The following is a 25,025-nucleotide window of genomic DNA, read 5'->3' as shown; positions in this document are numbered from 1 at the left end:
CTATTTTCAGTTGATAAACTTCTTGGGAGTGATATTTTAAGACTATGCAAATCCTGTTTCTCCTCAATTTTGCTGTCTAATTTTATCATCCGTGAATGAATTTGCCTATAACAGTTATTACTATGGTGTTTGCCTAAGGGTGATTTTCTGTTTCCCTCTTTTCTTCTGTGTTTATTAATTGGAATTCTGCCTAGAGGAAAAGTTGTTCCTTCTCCCACATTTTTTTATTTTTCAAGTATTTTTAAAATATTGGTATGGTCTCTTACATTATTCTGTGAGATAAATTCCAATACTATCATTTAGTTTGTTGCTCAAATTGTTCCAGCTTTGGCCAATAGAAGCTGGAATGGCTTCAGAATGGCTCCTGGCATCTTTCTCAAGCGCCTATATATTTTTTTAGTACTTCCTTACTTTCTGGCACCACAAGATGTTACAGACTCATCTTGGTTTTTCTTACCCCCATTCTGGAATCGACCACTTCTCCAAAGAGCCGTGGCTCCTTTTGTTGGAGAATGGTGATTAGAAACGAAAGGCTGTGTGCTGGATGTGCTCCTTGCTACTGCAGTGCCATTGCTTCTAGGTCCTCTCTGCTGACAAAGCTAGGAAATACATGTATGCATACTAAGCTACCCATCTACACACATCTGTGTTTCTGAATGTATCAATCTGTAGTTATATTTGTAAAACCATGAGTTTGAATTGATGTTTCTGATTTCAGTCCTGTACCACAGGTTCCCTAACTTTTCTCCTTTCTGTATTTGTAACTTCTTTCTCCGTTAATGAGAAACCCAGCTCTTATTTGTTCAGTTCTGGCATATACATTAACTAGTTTTAGAATTGCTAACTCATATCCCTGTAAGAATCACTTTTCCTATCTGCATGGCATAGTTTGTTTACAGTTCTTCTTGTCTTTAGCCTTAAAGTATACTTTCTTCACCACCCCAGTGATTGTGGCTGTGTTAGCCATTTGAAATGCAGTTAGGTTCATTTTTTAGTGTTTATTTCCCTTTTTTGGGTTTTCTTCACGTTCTGTTTATTTTTTGGAGTGTGTGAAATATTACTATGGTTCTAGGAGTCAGAGCTTTAAAAGAGATTTTCTTAGAGAACTGTCTCTTCCTCTTCATTCCTGCTCCCTTTTCCTATTCCCAGTCCCCCTTTTTTTCAGTCCCTTTCCTATCCACCCCTTGTAGCTAAATAATCTCTTTAGTTCCTGGTGTATCTTTCGGGTATTTCTTGAGCAGATATGTAAGTATCTTCTTACATCCCCGTATTTCCTACGTGAAGGGTAGCATAATGTAAATCATCTTTTTTTCTTTTTTGGTCTAAGTTCCACTTGAAAATCTTTGGTGAAGTGTAATTACAACATATGAACACATGTATAGAGTAAAATGTCACCGTTTTTAATATACAAATACTAACCACAACCAACTTTTATCACAAAATTATTGCTAATCTGTGATTATCCACAAAGTAGTTGGTTATCTAAATGTTTCTTCATTAACATTTTAGTATGAAATTTAACTTTAAATGAACTGTGGGAATACTATTTATAAATATGTCAGCAACTTTTTTGTTATGCTATTTTTGAAATTTGAATTGATCAGTTTAGGATTTTAGCTTCTTTTCATCCCCCATCTTTATTGAGGTATGATTGATTTAAAGATTTGTATATATTTTGATGTATAACTTGATATAAATTAAGTCATATTGATTTGCTTTTTTTTGGCTTTGCTTCTTTTTCGCATAGAACTGTGCCCTAGAAATCACTCTACATCAGTTCTTGGAGCTCACTGTCATTGATTTTCATAGTTGCATAGTACTCCGTTGTACGAATTTATCATAGTTAATTCAACCATTCTTCTATGTAAGGATATTTAGGTTGTTTCAGTATTTTGTAAGTACTAACAATGCTATAGTGAATAGAGTTACAGACGTGTATTTTTGTATTACTGGAGGTATATTCAAGTTTTTTTCTAGATGTCTTTATGTATTCCTAAAGTTTTCTCTTTAATTGTGAGAAAACTGGATGCTGATTACTTTTTAAAACATTAATATGCTGGAAAAAGCCTTTTATTAACCAACTCAATCTTTATACTGCTACCAGTCCTCTATCTGCTCATTATTAGGAGCTATTTGCCTCAAATAAAAACACATCACCTTAGCATGCATTCCTTAGAAGCAGGCCCTGAGATAAAGATTTACATAAAGGTGAATTATTAGGGTATGTTCCCAGAGAAAATCAGTAGGGGAGTAGAGATGTGTCATGAAGCCATCAAGTGTGCAGTATCAAGCCGAGTCCCAGGGAGGGTCGCTTTGGCTTAATCCTGCAGGGTAACCCTGGAGACTGTGGTCAGAGTTGTCCTGGTCAGGGCCATGGCAACTAGAGTATTTATACTCCCTTATTTGTTGGTCATTGGTGATGGTTGGAGGTAGGGTTGGGAAAGACACTTCAGGCACTGTCAGCTCTCCAGCATTTTAGAGGTAGGTGCTCCTGCTGTGAGTGAAAGCAGATTGCCCAGTAATGCTAAAAGGATTTGAGGCAATCGAGGGGAAGCACTGTGTCCTCTGCTGTATGTACTGTAGCAGAACAGACTATGTAATGTCAATGTGGTTGTTCACAATTTATATTAATAAACAATACAGATGGAACATCTCTGAACAGTGAATTGGATAATATGACAACAACTAAGAGGTCATATCAAGGCTGGCCAGCGAAATAGCATGCTTTAGCCTTCATTTGAATAGTATTTATATGTGTATAAACTAATCCATGTCAACACATCATTGGCAGTCAGATAAACTTATAGATTATGCCTGTGTTGACACTTCTGTTTTTAATGGAGTATTTTCCATTATTATTAGGGATTTTTTATACTTCAGAAACCTTGTTTAGAAACATACTAAAGATTTGTCAAGAAAACAGTCATAGTTTAAATTTTGTTAAACATGGTGCATGTTATTTTAATGGCTAACTGCTCCAAATATGTGTGTCTATGTTTACACACAAATCACTGAGATGTCTTCAAAAATACTGATATAAATACTCTTTGCTGATTATTCATTGATATTAGCAACGTATAATATAGCAGTATTAGCAGTGTATAATTAGAAGGTGTCAGAGACCTAACTTATCACTGGAGAAAATGAAACATCCAGAAGATAACTTTTAAAACCTGCTGGATAACAAGTCATTTCTAGATTCCAGACCAGGAGCCTGGCCTTAGAATTTCCAGGTTATTGTTCTGACATCTAATAACGAGTTATTTTGATAAAGGAGTAACTTCAATTTAGTATGTGGTTTTCATGTCTGAGATTTAAAGTAGTACATACACACAGTAAAAACAAGCAAAAGATATCCAGTGGTACTAAAGGTAGACAATGGAGATTTGAAAGCCTCTCTTTCACTTAACCCCCAGTTCCTTCATTCTACTGCTTAGAGATACCAACTGCCTCAATTTATTATATATCCTCTGAGAGAGAGAGAGATATGTGTAGATACATTCATTGTTTAAAAATGCAGGTATATAGCATGTTTTACAAGCTGATTTATGGTTTTGTTTTTTACTTAGTATACATTGGAAGATTGGGCCAGATCCATCCAGACATATTTAGCTCATTATTTTTACTTTATGTACCTATTCAATTGTATAGCTATATTATACTTATATAAAAAACTATACCCTCTTGAATGACAGTTATGTTGTTTTCAGCCTTTTTCTTTCATAAACAATACTGGAATTAGTATCTTTGGATGTAGGTATTTGCCCACACATGCAAAACTTCTAGAAATTTTTATCTTTGCCAATCTGATAGGTGAAAATGTATAATTTGTGGTTTTCACCTGCATTTTTATAATTTTTTAGCATCTGTTCTTGAGAAAAGATGCTAAAAGGAGCTTTCTTAAAGCCCTTAAAACCCTGTTTCTTGTGAACTATTTATGTCTTTTGCCCATTTGCCTATTTGGTTTTTTCTTACTGATTTGTAAGAGTTATTTATATTAAGGTTAACCCCTTGTATATCATGTGTGGCAAATATTTCTCCCAGTTAATCGTTTTTTATTTTACTTTGTTTATGGCGTTTTTCTCACGTAAAAAATTTATTTTAATGTGGTGAGATTTAGAAATGGGGTGAGGGGTGCACTTTTGGGGTTTTATTTAGGAAGGCATCTCCCGTCCAATATTAGTCTTGAAATTCTCTCATATTCCCACTCAATACTTTTATGGATTTTTTTTTAGAGTTAAGTCTTCAATTCACCTGGAATTATTTTAGTGAAATTGTTATATTAATTACTACAAATTTGATGTCTTAAAAAGTAGAAATTGATTCTGTCACAGTTCTGGAGGCCAGAAGTCTGAAATCAAGGTGTTGGCAGGATTGTACTTTCTACAGAGACTCCAGGGGAAAATTCATTCTATGCCTCTTCTAGCTTCTAGAGGTTGCCTGATGCCTTGGTTCATAGCCACATCCCTTTAATGTTGCCTAGTCTTCACATTGCCTTCTCCTTTGTCTTCTCCTTTACTCTCTTGTAAGGATACTTACAGTAGCATTTAGAGCCAATCCAAGATAATCCAGGAGTATCTCCTCATCTCAAGATACCCTTTTTCCAAATGAGAGAACATTCACAGGTTCCAAGGATCGAAAGTGGATATTTTTGAGAGAACCATTTTTCAACCTACCATAGTAGAGTTCTAATTTACTTATTTCAAGTTGGTTTAACCAGTTGCTGTAGCACTTTTTATTGTATAATTTAATTTTCCTCATTAAATTGAAATGATACCTTTATTATACCTAATGTACTTATGAATTTTAATCAGTTTCTGGGTTCTCTGTTCTGTTCTGTCAGTTGGTCTGCCTCTGCAAGTATCAATACCAGTCTTCATTGTTGTAGGGCTGCCTGTTCTCATTATTCTTATGAGAATGTGTCTATCTATTCTTGCAGGTCTCCATGACTTTATTAAGTTATCTAGTAACCTCCCCCTCAAAAATTAATGATGCAGACTTGAGTTATATGTATATATTAATTTAGATAGAATTTATAATATTAGTTCTTTCAAACCGAGAACAGAGTTGTCTTTCTAGTCAACATCACTATATCCCTCAGTAGTACTTTTAAGTTTTCTTCACATAGACCTGTCATATTTCCTTTCAAGTTTATTTTTACTTACTTTATCTTTTTGTGCTGTTGTAAGTAGAGTCTTTTCTTACACTAAATTTATAACTTATTTGTGTATGGAAATACTGTGCAGCTACATATATGTGTGTTATTTATATATATTAGTTTTGTATCCAGCTGTTTATTATATTTTCTTATATATGTTTTAAATAATTTTTTATTCACTTAGCTTGGGGTGTATAGGTATAAAATTATATGCAAGTAGTAAGTTTACCTCCTCCTTTCCAATTTTTATACCTACTATTTCTTTTTATCTGATTGCATTGACTGCTGCCAGAACAATTTAAAATAACCATCAGTGATAGTGCACATCCTTTTTTCAATTTGAACTTTAAAAGGAATGATTCTATTACGTTAAACCTTACAAAATTTTCCTTTTTGTAGGTGAAAAAATCAAATATCAGCAGTTTTATATTATTCAATCTAATGGTATTTCCACATAAAATGTGATAATGTTTGAAAACACACAAGATGTTAAGAATCCAATTCTTTATTTATTCATGCAACAGAGATTTACTGAACACCAACTATGTGTTAGATACTGTTCTAAGTTGTAGGGGTACAGCCATTTTATGGAGCTTATATGCTAGTAGAGACAGACACTAAATAAATATATAAATATTAAATGGTAATAATGCTAAGAAGAAAACTAAAAGAGGGATATATCCCTTTTATAAAAAGATAAAAGGGGGACATAGATAAAAGAGGGATAAAAGGGGGACATAGAGTAATCAGGCGGAGAAAAGGCGCTATTTTAGATACAGTGGTCAGGGAAGAACGTCTACAAAAGTTACCTTTGACCTGAGTGAAATGAGGGAGTGAGCCATGCAAATACCTAGGGGAAGAGCATCCCATGCAGCGAACACAAGAGGCCTTTACTGAATTCCTTCATCTCTATGAAAGTGATCATGGAATTTTTCTACTTCGATCTATGAATGGGGTGAATTATATTACTAGATTTCCTAACACTGAGCCATCCTGGCATCTTTGATACGACCGTTATATGATTGTAGTTTATTCTTTCTAAGGTGTTAGACTGGCTTCCTAAAAATTTTGTATATTTTTCTTTTCTATATGTACCCTCAAACTGTTTTGAATACATTTGAACTTATCCATTTTATAAAGATTTGATAGAATTCACCTGTAAAATGTGAAAGCTTTTGTGGAGTGGAGGGTGAGTAGTAATTCCTTAATTTTTCTCTCTTTTCCATCCCCTCCTGGCAAATAGTCTATTCCGAGTTTTCTGACTCTTCTGAGGCTGCTTGGTAATTAATATTTTCTTGGACAGTCATTCATTCAGATTTTCAACTTTCTTTAAATAAGAATTAATTGCAGCTGAAAGTGTTTTTGTTCACTTTCAAAATATCTAAAGATATTTTTCTGCATTAGAGATGATTCAGTTATGTTTACAAATGAATTCGTGCTAGCATAATAGCAGCTCTTGCAAGGTAGGTAGATCAGGCATTGTCATATCCTCACTTTACTTGGGAGGAGGCTGTAGCTTAGAGATCTGCAATTAACAATGACTGAAACTAGAACTAGACATTAGTTCTCTTGATCCCTAACCTAATGAGCTTTCCAGAGGACTGCACTCTTCCTGATACACACCTTTCTGCCGCTGCATTTTGCTATCATCTCTTTGCTTCCACCCAATTTCGTCACCTTGCATTTGTTGCATACTAAGTTCATGGCACTGTCTGTCTGTGGCATGTAATTTGTTAGCTAGGATTGCAGTGCTATTTCTCCTGTGTTCACCTGCTAGAGTATACTGTTTACTGCCAAGTAGCAAAGTATTTGAAAGGAAGCTAATATTTAAAAGGATCTTTTCGTAAAGGTCACTGTAATTGAGAATGTGTGTCTGGTTGGTTTTTTTTCTTCACTGCAATTGACTTCTGTCAGTGATGAAATGAAGATTTATTTACCATATCTCGCTTTATCACAGAAAAGCACAATTAGACATTCCACAAATGTGCCTGCCTACACATGACATACACTCACCAATATCCACTGGTGATGATAACAAAGAGTCTTTAAAGAGTTTACATTTATAGATTATATAAGTTTCATTCCTGGCCCTAGCAATGTAACAGCCATGAAAATTTTCAAACACAGCAGGATCACAGAGGACTCTTGTTCAGCTACACATAGGCAGATTCAGTTTCAGTTTCTTGTAAGAAGATGCTGCTGGAGGGAGAGAAAAGGAGCTGGCTGGGGAATGGGCAGGATGTAGATCCAGAAAGCTATTAGCTTACACGTCAGACAAGGATAGATGTGTGTGGGAGCCTGGACCCTGGCCAGCAGCCTGACAGAATGACAGCTCTGTCAACCACGTCACTTTTCTTGCCAGATAGGCTGCCATTATTTGCTGGTTCAGTCAACTTAATATTCAGTGTGCATATCTTGTCTGATATTGGATATATGAATATGTGTGTATGTATGTGTTAAAATATCATTCCCACCTATAAAGGATCCATTTAAAGTCATGTTGAGTTGTAGGCAATATTTAAAGAAGCCACTCTGTGAGCAAGTGAAGGTTTATGTGTTATTTGTGTCAGGAAGAATCATAAATGCACAGAGAGAAAATATATTTTTTCCAGAGTTATATTTAGGTGACTAATTGTCACTCTCCACTGTATTCCTGTGTAGAAGCCAATGTTTCTGAAAGTGGTTTTGTGAACTGCCTGCATCAGAGCGGTGTATGTAGTTTTTTTTTTTTCTTTTTTTTTGCAGGGTGGGGGGTGTTTAAAAATGCAGATTTCTGGACTCCATCCTAAATCAACTCAAGGGGGCTTTGTGGGATTAGGGGTGGGAATCTGAATATTAAGAGGTGCCCTGGGTGATTGTTTTGCACACTTATGTTTGGTAATAGTAAAAAGTAATTATGGAAAACAAGCAACAAATTATTCTGTAATAGTACAAAAGTAATTATGAAAACAAGCGACAAATTATTCTTTAATAGTACAAAAGTAATTATGAAAACAAGCAACAAATTATTCTCCCTTAAGAAAATTCAAATTTACTGACTAGATTATTTCAATTATAGAAATTCATAGTGAAGAAATATTATTTGCTTAATAAAATTATTTCCTTTAAAAAGTAGCAAGCTGCTATATTGTGTTTAACATATAAATTAATTTACCAAATATATTCTACATACTGCTTTTGGGAAATACATCTATTATATGAAGTGAGGAACACCTGATATCCAAAGCAAGGTATATAATAATAATGATACTTTTATTTTACTTATACTATGCCAGGCTTGTTTTAAAACTTTATATATATTATTAATTTAATCCTCACAGCAGCCCTGTGAGGCAAGTGTTATTATTGTCCCCATTTTACAGATAAGGAGATTGAGGCTTATAATTTGACCAAAGCCACAGAGGTAGCAGGTGGCAAAACTGGGATTTGAATGCAAGCATTCTGGCTTCAGAATCAAGCCTATAACTGTAACTAAGTACAGTGTACTGCTTTTCATCATAAAGCAACTGGTAGTAGTTATTAGAAAACTTGAGTAATAGTGAAGCTAAAAGATCATTGTATGAGCCAGCATGGTGTAACAGAGGGAACACTGGACTAAGAATCAGAAGTCCTGAGATTTAGCTTCAGCTCCGCCACCCCCTGGCGAGTTACCTTCACTGAGGCTGTTTTCCTGATCCATGAAGTTGGGCAGGGCTACACCAATGCCAAGCTTTCGTGCATGTTTTTTAATAGAAATTGTGGCATACAGTTATATATCTTATAAATGGGAACTTATTAAGAGAGTGCTTTGGTGATACCTGGGCTGTCTCAAGCCTGTGTGTTCTTCAAAGATTTTATCTTTGTAACTTGTTTATCCATTTGGTGATAAGGTAGCTAATGGCAATTTTGTAGAATTCTGTTTCTCTTTTCCTGTCTCTTTCTTTGTTTCCTATTTTCACAGTTTCCGTAGGTCTCATGTATGTTCTTTTTTCCATCTTCACAGTCTTTGAACTCTCACACATAGCATAATGAGTCAGTATACCCTATTTATGAGCCTGAGATGTGTTTATTTTCTAAAATATTATATGTTCATTTCCTGAAGAAAATAGAAAATGCTTTATCTAGAAACATCTTGTTGCCTAGTGTGCCTAATATTTAAACAAACAAACAAACAAAAAAACAACAACTTCGATTAGCTCTTCACCAAAAAAAGGAATCATTTCAAGTGGAATTTTTTGGTCAAGGCTTTTATTTAATCTTAATAATTCTGCAATTGTGATGACTGTGTCAGAGTTCATCTGGGCCATATTCATTCTAACAGGGTTAACAAGTGTGTCAGATTGAAAGTCATGGCTATAATTGACTTTGGCTTTGAGGTTTTCCTTCATAATAAACAATGGGCCCTGAGCCAAAAAAGCTTGTGGTTTATACTCATGTACTGATGACTAAGTAATGCAAGTGATTTCGCCTCATACTTGCTCTGTTACCCTGGAGCTCACTTTATGCTTTTTGAATGAATCATATCAGAGGAACATCCATAATTAAAAAGAATTTGACCTGTGGACTTTCCACTGCAGCTGAAAACATTTTGTTACAGTGAAGACGACTTCACTCTGGCCTGAGTGCTAGAGAAGGGCCGTGTAGAAGACATAGGTCAAAGCTTAATCAGAAGAGAAAGGACAGTCCTGCTAATACTTTGAATCTCTCACACAAACAATGCACCCCCAAAATGCCCTTTTAGAAGATTGCAGAGGGACTCTTTATTCATTACTGGCTGCTCTACACAAAATTCCTCTGGATGGAAGCACTGAAGGTGGGACTTGCTTTCTGTTGAGTTTCTGTTATTTTTCTGTAGCATACAGTTGCTGGAAAAGACTCACTTTGTAAAAATAATCTTGAGAATCAGTTTTCCAAAAAGTATCAAGGGGAAATTTAATCAGCACAAAGTATCAGCTATCCAGAATTTATAGATTTGAGAAAGACATTTGCTTAAGCTTTTCTGTTTGCTTTATGAAATCATATTAACTATTAGCAAATGCAGAGTTACCGAAGCTAAAGCAAAATAAAACAAAAAACCTTTTAGCCTTCCCTTGTTTGCTTATTTAATGATTGGCAGCAATGACCACGTTGATGTCTAATCTGCTCTCCTTTTCTTGGTAACTCTAGTAAACAAGTTGACATTTATAATCAAGTGGAAAATGTTTACTCTTCCCCAGATGAGTTACTCAAACTGGAAAATGCAAGGTTCACATCAGCCCTCTGTAAGTTTAGGTTTTTAAATTAGTCGTCAGAAACATGGGTAAGTGTGGGCCATAAACCAGTATATGGAATAGTCTGGTTAAAGCTGACTTCGTTAAGGTAGATACTTCACTCATTCTCCAGTGAGGCTTGCTAGATCCCCATTAACCTGTTGTACACCCACAGTAATTATATATTTGGCTGAATGGAATGTTCCCCTTACCTACTTTTCCTTTGAGTCAGTCCCTTTATAGGCTTTTGCTTTTGTTTTGGGCAAGGGAGATAATCTGCCATGAGGCAGTAAGCTTGAGTTGATAATTTCTTGTCTCTTGAGAAATGAGGTATAAAATTCTGAAAGAATTGTTAGCTAGAAGACACAGAATGGGTAGGTGACAGAATTGCTTTCTGGAAGTGGTGGAATATATTTCTTGCAATTTGTTTGTGTATTTCGTATGTTGCTGTCATGTTTTTAGTGTCTATTTGATTTGTTGGGTTCTACTCTTCCTTGTGGAAGCACCCAACAGAATATTTCTTTTTTATATGTATATACTTTAAGTTCTGGGATACATGTGCAGAACATACAGGTTTGTTACATAGGTATACACGTGCCATGGTGGTTTGCTGTACCCATCAACCTGTCATCTACAATAGGTATTTCTCCTAATGCTATCCCTCCCCCAGCCCCCCATACCCCGACTGGCCCCGGTGTGTGATGTTCCCCTCACTGTGTCCATGTGTTCTCATTCCAACAGAATATTTCTTAACATCAGTGTACAAATTCCATTTCTTCAAGCAGCCCAGAAAGGAAACCATTTTTGTGGCCAGTGACGATGTAAAATAGAGGGCTTGTTGGTTGTTATTGTTTTTATTTGTTTCCTGTTAGCTTTAAAAGTGGGAATTTGTGGACCAGCTTTTAAGTGTTTTCAAATCCATTAACATTTTATCTCTTTGTATCTGTTGTTTTACTTTTGCTTGATGTTGTTGATTTATTTTTATAGTAGTTTTCTGTGCCAAGGGCAAATTAGACCATCCCCCAGGGAAGAAATCTCCTGGTTCTAGTCCTAACATTGCTAGAGGTTGCCTAATCATCTGTTCTTCATTGTTTTGATAAAGTGGTGACTAAAGAAATCCATTTAAAATGTCCTAGATAGCTCTGAATTGAGTTTTTAAAATATTTCTCATATGTGGATTTCTAAACGTTTTCAAAAGAATAACTGCTGGAAATAAATTCAAAGATAAAAATTGCCAAAAAGAAAGGATAGCTACAATGTTTAAAGCTATGATTCTCTCACTATGCTCCTACAAAACACTGGTGTTCCTTAGGCTTGGTAGAGATGTTCAGTGTGCTAAAGTTGAATACTCTTTTTTTGAAGAACCTAGCCTTTATTCAGCAAACAACACACAGCTCTTATTTAAAGGTTCTGAATTATGCTGTAAGAATGTTGGTTTTGAGGGCAGGATGGATTGGAATGAGAGAAAATTCCTTCTGTGGGCCATACTTTGCTTCACTTCCCCATGCCTAACTCCCCAAAATCAAAGACCAGTCCTTTAAGGATGGGCCTGAGAGTGTAACCCCAAATTTTATTCTTTCACCCACTCTTCAGTAGCATCATACAGGGCCAATTTTTCCAGATATGAGAAATATTTTCCCATAGTTGGAGGAAGCTCATCATGTGTAAAAGTTTGTTAAAAATACAAATTCTTACTCCACAGCCTTGTTTCAAAGGCCTGTTTTTCTCCCTTCTTTGCCAAGCTAGGGGAGGGATGGAGCTCTCAAGAGGTACTGCTCACTCTGGTCCACCAGCCAGTGCTGATGAGGTAAATGTAGAATTCAGAGTAACACTTTGGACATTTTATAGCAATTTGATGTATCTGTTGAATCTAATAAAAACCTAGATTTGTATTTTGTAGTCTTTAAATTTTATGTTTCTAGAAATAAAATATTTGTCTGCAGAGTCCTGGAAATTAGAAAACAAAGACTGGCCCTCCATCACAGATGGTTTGAGAAGCAGTACCCTAGGCACTGCTCTAGGTTGGAGGCTAAGGCCCTCTCCAAGGTGCCTCCTTTTTGTCCCAGGAAGGGGATTTGTTCTTCCTTACTCCCAAGCCCAAGAGCGTAGTTCTTTTTTTTTTTTTAAATTTAAAAAGGTCTAATTTTGGTAGAATAAACATGAGATAAAACTTACTATCTTAACCATTTATAAGTATATAGTTCATTAGTGTTAAGTACATTCACATTGTTGTGCAAACTCTCCAGAACTCTTCATCTTGCCAAGCTAAAACTCTATGAAACCAGCTGTCTCCAACCTTTTTGGCACCAGGGACTAGTTTCATGGAAGACAATTTTTCCATGGAATGGGAGTGGTGGGATATGGTTTTGGGATGAAACTGTTCCACCTCAGATCATCAGGCATTAGATTCTTATAAGGAGCTCACAACCTAGATCCGTCACATGTGCAGTTCACAATAGGGTTTGTGCTTCTTTGAGAATCTAATACTGTCACTGATCTTACAGGAGGTGGAGCTCAGGTGGTAATGCTCACTCGCCCACTGCTCATCTCATGCTGGGCAGCTCAGTTCCTAACAGGCCATGGACCAATAGCAGTCTGGGGGTTGGGGACCCCCTGCATTAAACAACTCTCCATTTCACCCTCCACCCAGTTTCTCGTAAGCACCATTCTACTTTTTAACTCTATGGATTTGACTACTGTAGGTACCTCATATAAGCGGAATCAAACAGTTTTTGTCTTTCTGTGACTGGCCAATTTCACTTAGCATACTGTCTTCAGGGTTCATCTGTATTACAGCATGTTATCAGAATTTCCTTCCTTTTTCAGGATGAATAATATTCCATTTATGTATATACCATATCTTGCTTAGCTATCAATGTATAGTTGAGTTGCTTCTACTCTTTGGCTCTTGTGAATAATGCTGCCATGAGCAAATATCTCTTTTATGTTTTCAGTTTTGGAGGGTATATACCCAGAAATGGAATTGCTGGATCACATGGCAGTTCTATTTTTAATTTTTTGAGGAACCACTACACTGTTTTCCGTAGTGTGCCATTTTACATTACTATCTATAGCATGCAAGGGTTCCAGTTTCTCTGCATCCTGGCCAATACTTGTTATTATCTGTTGTTGTTTTTTTTTTCAACAGTAGCCATTCTTGTGGTGAGGTGGTATCTCATTGTGGTTTAGGTCTGTACTTCCCTAATTATTAATGGTATTGAGCATCTTTTCATGCACTTTCTGGCTATTTGTATATCTTTGGAGAAGTGCCTATTCAAGTTCTTTGCCCATTTAAAAAAATTTTTTATTGTTGTTGTTGTAGGAGTTCTTTATATATTCTGGATATTAATCCTTTGTCAGGTATATGATTTGCAAATATTTTCTCCCATTCTGCCTTTTCACTCTGTCAGTTGTGTCCTTTGAAGCACAGAAGTTTTTAATTTTGATGTAGTCCAGTTTACCTACTTTATTCTTCTGTTGTTTGTGCTTTTGGAATCATATCCAAGAAATCATTGCCAAATCTAATGTCTGTGTTTTCTTCTATGAATTATATAGTTTTATCTCTTATGGTTAGGTCTTTGATCCATTTTGAGGTAATTTTTGTGTATGGTATAAGTTGAGGTTCTAACTTTGTTGTATGTGGATATACACTTTTGCCAACACCAGGTGTTGATGGGAGCTGAGTTCTTATTCTCAATTATTCCCCTACCTGACCAACAGAATGAAAAAACAGGTGGTAAACAAGCATTGGGAAAATTGCCAGGAAAATCTAGAGTTTATTGCCTTGGTTTTTCCAATTTGGGGAAAGGGGACCATTACAACTTTCAAGTTAGATGTCATGCCTTGAAATATCACATGAAATATTACGGGCAGGGCCAAGATGGCCAATTCAAAGCAGCGGTGTTCAGAGGCTCCCATTGGAAAAAAACATAATAAGCATGTGAATCCTTCACCAGCAGCCAAGGCATCCAGGTTCTCTCATCAAAATTGACTAGAAGGCTGGTGTGTCCCACAGAAGGAAGGGCAATGTGGTGCAGCAACCCACTTGAGAGCCACACGGGGAAGGGGAACCCCCCTCCCCCCAGCTAAGGGAGGCGGTGAGTGAACACGCTATCCAGCTGGGGAAACTGCTTTTCCCATGGAACTGTGCAACCCACGGATCAGAAGATCCCACTTGCAGACCCAGGCCAGTGGGGCCTAGCATCCTAACCCCGGAATGTGCAGATGTGCAGATTCTTACAGCCTCTCAGCTGGAATCTGCTTAAGCCTACCGAATTCCCAGGGGAAGGGGTGACCAGCACTGGCTATGGCTGCCTGCTATTTGGCTCCTTGGGGGAGGGGCAGCAGCTAGCACTGGGACTAGCAACTGCCTAACACACTAAGCTCTCTGGGTAGGGGAAGGGCAGCACCCATTTCTATAACTCCAGGCTGCATTTTTCCCTTGCTGGAGCCAGGAAGGCTGGACGGCTTGGTCCCAAGACTTGTCCCCACAGCCCAACACACCGGCTGTGGCAGTCTGTGGCCAGAGTGCCTCTTCAGGTCTAACCCTGACCTATTCTTCCTCAGTGGTCATGGCTTCCCTGCATGATCTCCAATAACTCCAGCCAGAGGCTCAGGGACAGAATTGGGATCTCCCTGGGCCTGAGCCCCTAGCAGGAGGGGTGGCCTTAGTCTTTGCAGACCAACAGACTTTGCCTTTTCTCCTGGTAGTTCTGAGGAATCCGGGCAGCCCAGACGAGTGGGTTTCCCCCCAGCGAAACACACCCTCTCCACCAAGGGACAAAGTGCTTCGTTAAATGGGTCCTGCTCCCCATGCCACCCAACTGGGTGAGAACCTCCAACAGAGATTGTCAGACACCCTATACAAGAGCAATTCTACTGGCATCAGGTTGGTGCCCCTCGAGGTTAGAGGTCCCAGAAGAAGGAGGAGGCACCCACCTTGGCTGCCCTCCAGCCTCCTTGAGTGACATCTCCAGGCATGGGAGCGAATCAGATGAATGGGGCCTGAAGTGAACCCCCAGCAAACTGCAGCAGCTCTAGAGAAGAGTAGCCCTGATTATTGAAAGAAAAACAAGCAGAAAGTAACAACAACAGCATCAACAACAACAAAAAGTCCCCACAAAAACGCCATCCAAGGGTCAGTAGCCTCAAAGACCAAAACTAGACAAACTCATGAAGATGAAAAAGAGTCAACAAAAAAATGCTGAAAACCCACAAGGCCAGAGTGCCTCTTCTCCTCCAAATGATTGCATCATCTCTCCATTAAGGGCACAGAACTGGATGGAGGATCAGAGGGACAAATTGACAGAGGTAGGCTTCAGAAAATGGGTAATAAAAAGCTATGATGAGCTAAAGGAGCATGTCCTTACCCAATGCAAAGAAGCTAAGAAGCTTGATAAAATGTTGGAGGAGGAATTGCTAAACTAGAATAACCAGTTTAGAGAGGAACATAAATGACCTGATGGAGCTGAAAAACACAGCACAAGAACTTTATGAAGCATACACAAGTATCAACAGCCAAATCAACCAAGCAGAAGAAAGGATATCAGAGTTTGAAGCCCACCTTACTGAAATAAGACATGCAGACAAGAATAGAGAAAAAAGAATGAAAAGGAATGAACAAAGCCTCCAAGAAATATGGGACTTCATTAAAAAAACGAACCTATGATTGATTGGAGTACCAGAAGAAGATGGGGAGAATGGAAACAAGCTGGAAAACACACTTCAGGATATTTTCCAGGAGAACTTCCCCAACCTAGCAAGACAGGCCAACATGCAAATTCAGGAAATACAGAGAACACCACTAAGATATTCCAAGAGAAGATCAACCCCAAGACACTTAATCATTGGATTCTCCAAGGTCGAACTGTTAAGGGCAGCCAGAGAGAAAGGCCAGGTCACCTACAAAGGGAAGCCCATCAGACCAACAGCAGACTTCTCAGCAGAACCTCTACAAGCCAGAAGAGATTGTGGGCCAATATCCAACATTCTTAAAGGAAAGAATTTTCAAACCAGAATTTCATATCCAGCCAAACTAATAAGCTTCATAAGCGAAGGAGAAATAAAATCCTTTCCAGACAAGCGAATGCTGAGGGATTTTGTTACCACGAGGCCTGCACTGCAAGAGCTCCTGAAAGAAGCACTAAATATGGAAAGGAAAAACCAATACCAGCCACTGCAAAAACACACCAAAATATAAAAACCACTGACACTACGAAGAAACTGCATCTAGTGTGCAAAGTAACCAAATAGCATCATGACAACAGGATTGAATTCACACATAACAATACTAACCTTAAATGTAAATGGGCTAAATGTCCCAATTAAAAGATAGACACAGACTGGCAAATTGGATAAGGAGTTAAGACCCATTGGTGTGCTGTATTCAGGAGCCCCATCTTACGTGCAAAGATACACACAGGCTCAAAATAAAGGGATGGAGGAAAATCTACCAAGTAAATGGAAAGCAAAAAAAAAAACGGGAGTTGCAATTCTAGTCTCTGACAAAACAGACTTTAAACCAACAAAGATCAAAAAAGGCAAAGAAGGGCATTGCCTAATGGTAAAGGGAACAATTCAACAAGAAGAGCTAACTATTCTGAATATATATGTATCCAATACAGGAGCACCCAGATTCATAAAACAAGTTCTTAGGGACCTACAAAGAGACTTAGACTCCCACACATTAATAGTGGGAGACTTTAACACTCCACTGTCAGTGTTAGATCAACGAGACAGAAAATTAACAAGGAAATTCAGGACTTGAACTCAGCTCTCGATCAAATGGACCTAGTAGACGTCTGCAGAACTCTCTGCCCCAAATCAGCAGAATATACATTCTTCTCATTTCCACATGGCACTTATTCTAAAATCGACCACATAATTGGAAGTAAAACGCTCCTCAGCAAATGCAAAAGAACTGAAATAATAACAAACAGCCTCTCAGACCTCAGTGCGGTCAAATTAGAACTCACAATTAAGAAACTCACTCAAAAACCACACAATTTCATGGAAATTGAATAACCTGCTCCTTATTGACTCCTGGATAGATAGTGAAATTGAGGCAGAAATAAAGAAGTTCTTTGGAACCAATGAGAACAGAGACAATGTTCCAGAATTTCTGGGATATAACTAAAGCAGTATTAAGAGGGAAATTTCTAGCACTAAATGCCCACATTAGAAAGCTAGAAAGATCTCAAAACGACACCCTAACATCACAATTAAAAGAGCTAGAGCGGCAAGAGCAGACTAATCCAAAAGCTAGCAGAAGACAAGAAATAACTAAGAGAAGAATTGAAGGAGATAGAGATATGAAAAACCCTCCAAAAAAATCAACAAATCCAGGAGCTGGTGTTTTGAAAACATTAACAAAATAGATAAACTGCTAGCTAGACTAATAAGAAGAGAGAGAAGAATCAAATAGAGGCAATAAAAAATAATAAAAGGGATATCACCACTGACCCCACAGAAATACAAACTACCATCAGAGAATACTATGAACACCTCTAAGCAAATAAACTAGAAAATCTGGACGAAATGGACAAATTCCTGGACACATACACCCTCCCAAGACTAACCCAGGAAAAAGTCGAATCCCTGAATAGACCAATAACAAGTTCTGAAATTGAGGCAGTAATTAATAGCCTATCAACTAGAAAAAGCCCACAACCAGATGATTCACAGCCAAATTCTACCGGAAGTACAAAGAGAAGCTGGTACCATTCCTTCTGAAACTATTCCAAACAGTTGAAAAGGAGGGACTCCTCCCTAACTCATTTTATGAAGCCAGCATCATCTTGATACCAAAACCAGGAAGAGAAACACACACAAAAAAGAAAACTTCAGGCCAATGTCCCTGATGAACATTGATGCAAAAATCCTCAATAAAATACTGCCAAACCGAACCCAGCAGCACATCAAAAAAACTTAATCCATGTCATCAAGTCAGCTTCATCCCTGGGATGCAAGGCTGGTTCAACATACGTAAATCAATAAACATAATCCATCACATAAACAGATCCAAAGACAAAAACCAAAAACATATTTACAAGAAAAAAACAACCCCATCAAAAAGTGGGCAAAACATATCAACAGACACTTCTCAAAAGAAGACATTTACGTGGCCAACAAATGTATGAAAAGAAGCTCAACATCACTGATCATCAGAGAAATGCAAATAAAATCACGAGATACCATCTCACGCCAGTCAGAATGATGATTATTAAAAAGTCAGGAAGAATAAATGCTGGGAGGCTGTGGAAAAATAGGAACACTTTGATTATCTCAATAGATGCAGAAAAGGCCTTAGATAAAATTCAACACCCCTTCATTTTAAAAACTGTCAATAAGCTAGGTATTGATGGAACATATCTCAAAATAATAAGAGCTATTTATGACAAACCCACAGCCAATATTACATTGAATGGGCAAAAGCTGAAAGCATTCCCTTTGAAAACTGATACAAGACAAGGATGCCCTCTCTCACCACTCCTATTCAACGTAGTATTGGAAATTCTGGCTGGGGCAATCAGGCAAGAGGTATTCAGATAGGAAGAGAGGAAGTCAAGTTGTCTCTATTTGCAGATGACATGATTTTATATTTAGAAAACCTCATCATCTGAACCTAAAAACTTCTTGAACTGATAAGCAACTTCAGCAAAGTCTCAAGATACAAAATCATTGTGCAAAAATCACAAGTATTCCTTTACACCAACAGTAGACAAGCACAGCGTCAAATCATGAATGAACTCCCATTCACAGTCGCTACAAAGAGAATAAAATACCTAGGAATACAGCTAACAAGGGATGTGAAGAACCTCTTCAAGGAGAACTACAAACCACTGCTCAAGGAAATAAGAGAGGACACAAACAAATGGAAAAACATTCAATCCTCATGAATAGGAAGAATCAATATGGTGAAAATGGCCATACTACCCAAAGTAATTTATAGATTCAATGCTATTGCCATCAAACTACTGTTGACATTCTTCACAGAATTAGAAAAAACTATTTTAAATTTCATATGGAATCAAAGAAGAACCCCGTATAGCCAAGACAATCCTAAGCAAAAAGAACAAAGCTAGAGGCATCACGTTACCTGACTTTAAACATACTACAAGGTTACAGTAACCAAAACAGCATGGTGCTGGTACCAAAACAGACATATAGACCAATGAAGCAGAACAGAGTCCTCAGAAACCTACACATCTACAACCATCTGATCTTCGACAAACCTGACAAAGACAAGCAATGGGGAAAGGATCTCCTATTCAGTAAATGGTGCTGGGAAAACTGGCTAGCCATATGCAGAAAGCTGAAACTGGACCCCTTCCTTATACCTTATACAAGAATTAACTCAAGATGGATTAAAGACTTAAATGTAAAATTCCAAACCATAAAAACCCTAGAAGAAAACCCAGGCAAGACCATTCCTAGGACATAGGCATGGGCAAAGACTTCATGACAAAAATGCCAAGAGCTATTGTAACAAAAGCCAAAATTGACAAATGGGATCTAATTAAACTTAGAGAGCTTCTGCACAGCAAAAGAAACTATCATCAGAGTGAACAGGCAACCTACAGAATGGGAGAAAATTTTTGCAATCTACCGATCTGACAAAGGTCTAATATCCAGAATTTACAAGGAACTTAAACATATTTACAAGAAGAAAACCCATCAAAAAGTGGGCAAAGGATATGAACAGACACTTCTAAAAAGAAGTCGTTTATGCGGCCAAGAAACATGAAAAAAAGGTCAACATCACTGATCACCAGAGAAATGCAAATCAAAACCACAATGAGATACCACCTCACGCCAGTGAGAATGGTGATTATTAAAAAGTCAGGAAACAATAGATGCTGGCAAGGCTGTGGAGAAATAGGAACACTTTTACACTGTTGGTGGGTATGTAAATTAGTTCAACCATTGAGGTAGACAGTATGGCGATTCCTCAAGGATCTAGAACCAGAAATACCATTTGACCCAGCAATCCCATTACTGGGTATATACCCAAAGGCATATAAATCATCCTGCTCTAAAGACACATGCACACGTATGTTTATTGCAGCACTGTTTACAGTAGCAAAGACATGGAACTAACCCAAATGCCCATCAGTGATAGACTGGATAAAGAAGTATAGTATTCCATGTGGAATACTATACAGTCATAAAAAGGAATGAGATCTGTCCTTTGCAGGGACATGGGTGAAGCTGGAAGCCATCATCCTCAGCAAACTACACAGGAACAGAAAACCAAACGCCTCATGTTCTCACTCATAAGTGGGAGTTGAACATTGAGAACACATGAACACAGAGAGGGGAACACCACACACCAGGGCCTTTTGGAGGTTGGGGTGTGAGGGAAAGGAACTTAGAGGACAGGTCATGCAGCAAACCACCATGGCACATGTATACTGATGTAATGAACCTGCACGTTCTGCACATGTATCCTGTTTTTTTTAAGAAGAAAAAAAATATTATGCATACGTATAATGTGGCCATTTTGCTGGCAACATTATGATTAGTTCAAAAGTAGAAATTAAATGTCATGGAGTTTTGCAAAAAGGACTATGATGTTTAACTGTCTTACCTTCCAAACAACTTAATATTCCCTACATTTTAATTCCTAGTGGGGACCAAGGAAACTGTTGTGATCTAGTGATTAGAAATGACAGTTGAAGTGACCCTGATGCAAACATTTACTCAATGAATTAACTGAGTTCAATACTAGGTGAAAAAAAACAAAAACAAAAACGCAGTATCTCCTTTGAAAAACAAATATTTGTCCTTTTTCTTTTCTCATGGCTGCTAGGAAATTCAGTGCTAAGTTTAATGCTCAATTACCCTTTCATTCCTTGGTTCTTTATTTTCTACCAATTTGTTTTGTTTTTAGTTTCTTTACAAATCAACTTTATTGAGGTACAATTTACATACAATAAAATACAAAATGTACCCATTTCAAGTTTTGACAAATGCATACACCTGTTAATCACCATTTCAGTCAAGATTATAGAACATTTCCATCCCACCAAAACATCCTCTCATGCCTCTTTCTAGCTGTTGTTATGTAGTTTCATTGATTCTGTGCCCTTTGATGTTAGCCATCAACCTCCTACGGATACTTTTGGAAGTATCCTACAGATACTTTTGGAAGGTGGAATATTAAAAAGACTAATATCTTGGCTGGGCGTGGTGACTCATGCCTGTAATCCCAGCACTTTGGGAGGCCAGGATGGGCAGATTGCTTGAGGCCAGGCACTTGAGACCAGCCTGGGCAACATGAGCAAGACCATGTCTCTGCAAAAAAATAAAAAAATTAATCAGACATGGTGGTGCACATCTGCAGTCCTAGCTACTGGGGAGGCTGAGGCAGGAGGATCACTTGAGCCCGGAAGTTCAGTTACACTGAGCTATGATTGTGCCACTGCACTCTAGCCTAGGTGACAGAGAAAGACCCTGTCTCCAAAAAAAGAGTGATATGGTTTGGCTGTGTCCCTACCCAAATCTCATCTTGAATTGTAGCTCCCATAATTGTCACATCATGGGAAGGACCTAGTGGGAAGTAATTTCCCATGCTGTTGTTGTGATACTGAATCTCACAAGATCTGATGGTTTTACAAAGGGCAGTTCCCCTGCACACACTCTCTTGTCTGCTGCCATGTAAGACATAACTTTGCTCCTCATTTGCCTTACACCATGGTTGTTAGGCCTCCCCAGGCAGGTGTAACTGTGAGTCCATTAGACCTCTTTTATAAATTACCTAGTCTCAGATATGTCTTTATTAGCAGCGTGAGAACAGTCTAATACAGAGAGTAACCCCTTAAATGAAATAACCTTTTTGAACTCTACATTTCTTCCTGTAATTTGCCATTTAATTTCCTTTTTTATATACAAGAAACTAGCATTGCAATTTCTTAGTACTTAAATCTCATTACAACTAACATTGATGAGCTGGTGTCCTACGAAGCATTGTCAGATATCCTTGGAAGACCTTGTTCCTTTTTTTCCCCCTGAGAAGTTAAATATCTAATTCAAAGGATTTTTTAACCTGGACAAATTTGTTCTTGAACAGGTTTATCCATACCTAACTGGTCAGCATCTTTGCCAGAAGATGAAATATGTAATAAGCACCAATTGCCTTGTTGTAGCATGTTAGAAAGCCAGTTGGGAATTCAGCAACTTATGGCCTATCAAAACCTGTAGCTGCTTTTCGAAATTTAAGAGCTGTGACCTGTTTATAGATATCATAACAGTGTCTTAAAGTGACAACAAGAAGTTTAACCAACTGGGTTGTGTATGGGGACAGCTTAGGCTCTAGGTACGTGTGTGAGGTAACTGGAGAGACAGGAATAATGATCAACTTATTCACGAGCAATTCTAGTACATGACTCATGTCAGACAACATCAGCATGAGTTGTGGATGGTTTATGCTTTTTCCCCAGGATAATAAAAAAGCAGCAAGAGGTAATATAAAGTTTATCCTGGTTTTCTTGCCAAATAAAAGGAATTATAGTTGTCATTATTTTTACCATTCTGGAATTACGTGGATATAATGATTCTAAATGAAAATACAAGCCGAAATATATAACCTGCAGATGTGCTTTAATGTTTCTTCATAATGCGATAGAGCTGTTTTTTAAAATAAAATCAGAGTAGCATGACCAAAAGGGGCAGACATTATAACCACTTGACATTTTCTTGGAGATATTTCTTATGTGAGTAGTGTGAAAAGGGATGTCATTGAACCAGGTATGTTTACAAAGCACAGAAAGTCTTTGTGCAGATTGCTTGAGGTGTGTGGCAGTATTACAGCCATGTATCAGTGATGTATCCTAAAATGCTTGGCATTTCCATGCATTGGGCTGAGTGTAGGAATGCAGGGGATATTCGTTTTCTTTGGTTTTTATTTTTGCAGGCTCAAATTCATTAGATAAGAAAACAAACTCATATTTTCCCATTTATGTGTACGATAAACACATATTTACACTACTGAAGCCTAGGGACAACCCAGAGAGCTTAATAAATGGTCTTAATAAAGATCATGTAGATTCTTGCTTGGTGACTGTAGTTTGTTCTTCCATACGGTCCCAGTTACCCAGAGTTTCAGGTGGAGGGTGGTTAGGATGGGTGAAGTTCCACTGAATTTGATGCATTTTCATTTTATTTAAGGAAAGAACAGTGTGTATGTACAGTCTGCCACAGAGGGTAAATCTTTAAAAGAATCTTTTGCTCTTTTCCTGAGCATAATTAAATTTCCATTATCTTTTTCTTTGCCAGAAGTTTAATGATTTATATTTAATAATTGAGTTGTAATTTATTCCCCACGTTTGCTCCCACTTGATGAAGGAAGCAAAATCTAATGTAACAAATACTTTCTGACTAAATTTTTCCTTCTCTTCTTTAACTTTTGTTTTAGGACTCAGCCCAAAACCATGTTTGCCCAAGTTGAATCTGATGATGAGGAAGCAAAGAATGAGCCAGAATGGAAAAAACGTAAAATTTGAAGAATCTCATTTGAGAGCTGTTTGCATGAGTGGGAGGGGTATGGGACAGGTTTGGGTTTTTTTTTTTTTTATGCTCATGAAATTAAAAATTCATTTTTATGAACAGGTTTTGTCCTTTGCATTATTGAACTGGTCAAAAGTTTGGTGGCTAGGCTTCACTAAAATTGTGCTTAAATTTTCTTACCTGCAACTATTAAACTGATTACAGATAAACAAGAAACAGATTCTTATTCTATTACCAAGTACTTTAGGTATTTGGAAACTTTATTCAACAATTATTGGTCTTGTCCAGATTCTCATAACCTTAGAGAGGAAAATGTACATTAAGATGTGCATCTGTCTCTAGCAATTCTAGGAACGTAATATAGAAATAGAGATCAAAAAGTTTAATATTTCTGTATAATTTCACAACAGTTGTTTACATGACTGTAAATAATTAGGCTGAGTTCAAACCAAATACATTGCCATACTGGGAAAGAACATGTATCTCATTATCCTTCAACAGCAGAATACAGTGGTTAAGAGTTAGGAGTGGGCTTTGAAGTCAGACTCATGTGGATTCAAGTCCTGGCTTTGCTCTTTACTTCTGGGTCATCTTAAGGGAGTTATTTAACTTTTCTTTTCTAGCCTCAGATGATGAAATAGTACGTACTTTGCAGGTTCGTCAGAAGAATTAAATGGGACATGCCTCACAGAGCATTTAGTACAGTACCTGGAACACAGTAAATGTATACCAAATATTTGCTATTTTAAAATAGGGCTTGGTTTTTATCAGTATTAAATTAGAAAGGTATAGAATTGCTTTGTAAATGTAAAGACTAAACAGAAGACATTGAAAATTATTCTAAAAAATCATTGTGCTTTAGTGACTAAAAAACTAAAACAAAAGTTGGCAGTTTGTCCAAAATAATAATGCATCAATAGAATAAATTCTGTGCATTGGTTTCACACAGACATGGGGTAGTTTTTGCATGTTAAATAGTCCCCTCTAGACAGGTTTTTTAGGACTTGCCTTCTCCCCTCCTGCTCTCATTTGTTCTAGTGATTTCAATAATTATAAAAATGCATGATGATCCCAAAAGTATATCAGAAAACTCCTGGTTTTACAGGCTTCATGTACCCACACCTGCTTCCCAA

The 25,025-nt window shown here is 37.4% G+C and overlaps 1 protein-coding gene across 2 annotated transcripts in view; it reads left to right on the top strand.

Moving 5' to 3' along the window:
- Positions 1–23,991, top strand: part of WDR70 (WD repeat domain 70) — a 365,730-nt gene extending 341,739 nt beyond the window's left edge. For both annotated transcript variants that reach the window (XM_034960155.3, XM_034960154.2), the window contains exon 18: positions 23,801–23,991. In XM_034960155.3, the coding sequence (XP_034816046.1) occupies positions 23,801–23,888 (88 nt within the window). In that variant the 3' untranslated portion in view covers positions 23,889–23,991. The remainder of the gene's footprint in view (positions 1–23,800) is intronic.
- Positions 23,992–25,025: the final 1,034 nt, after the last annotated feature.

Source organism: Pan paniscus, chromosome 4 (genome assembly GCF_029289425.2).
Source record: "Pan paniscus chromosome 4, NHGRI_mPanPan1-v2.0_pri, whole genome shotgun sequence".
In the NCBI taxonomy this organism is placed as follows: Eukaryota; Metazoa; Chordata; class Mammalia; order Primates; family Hominidae; genus Pan; species Pan paniscus.
Note: the sequence above shows the minus strand (reverse complement) of the source record. Positions and strands in the feature narration are given on the sequence as shown.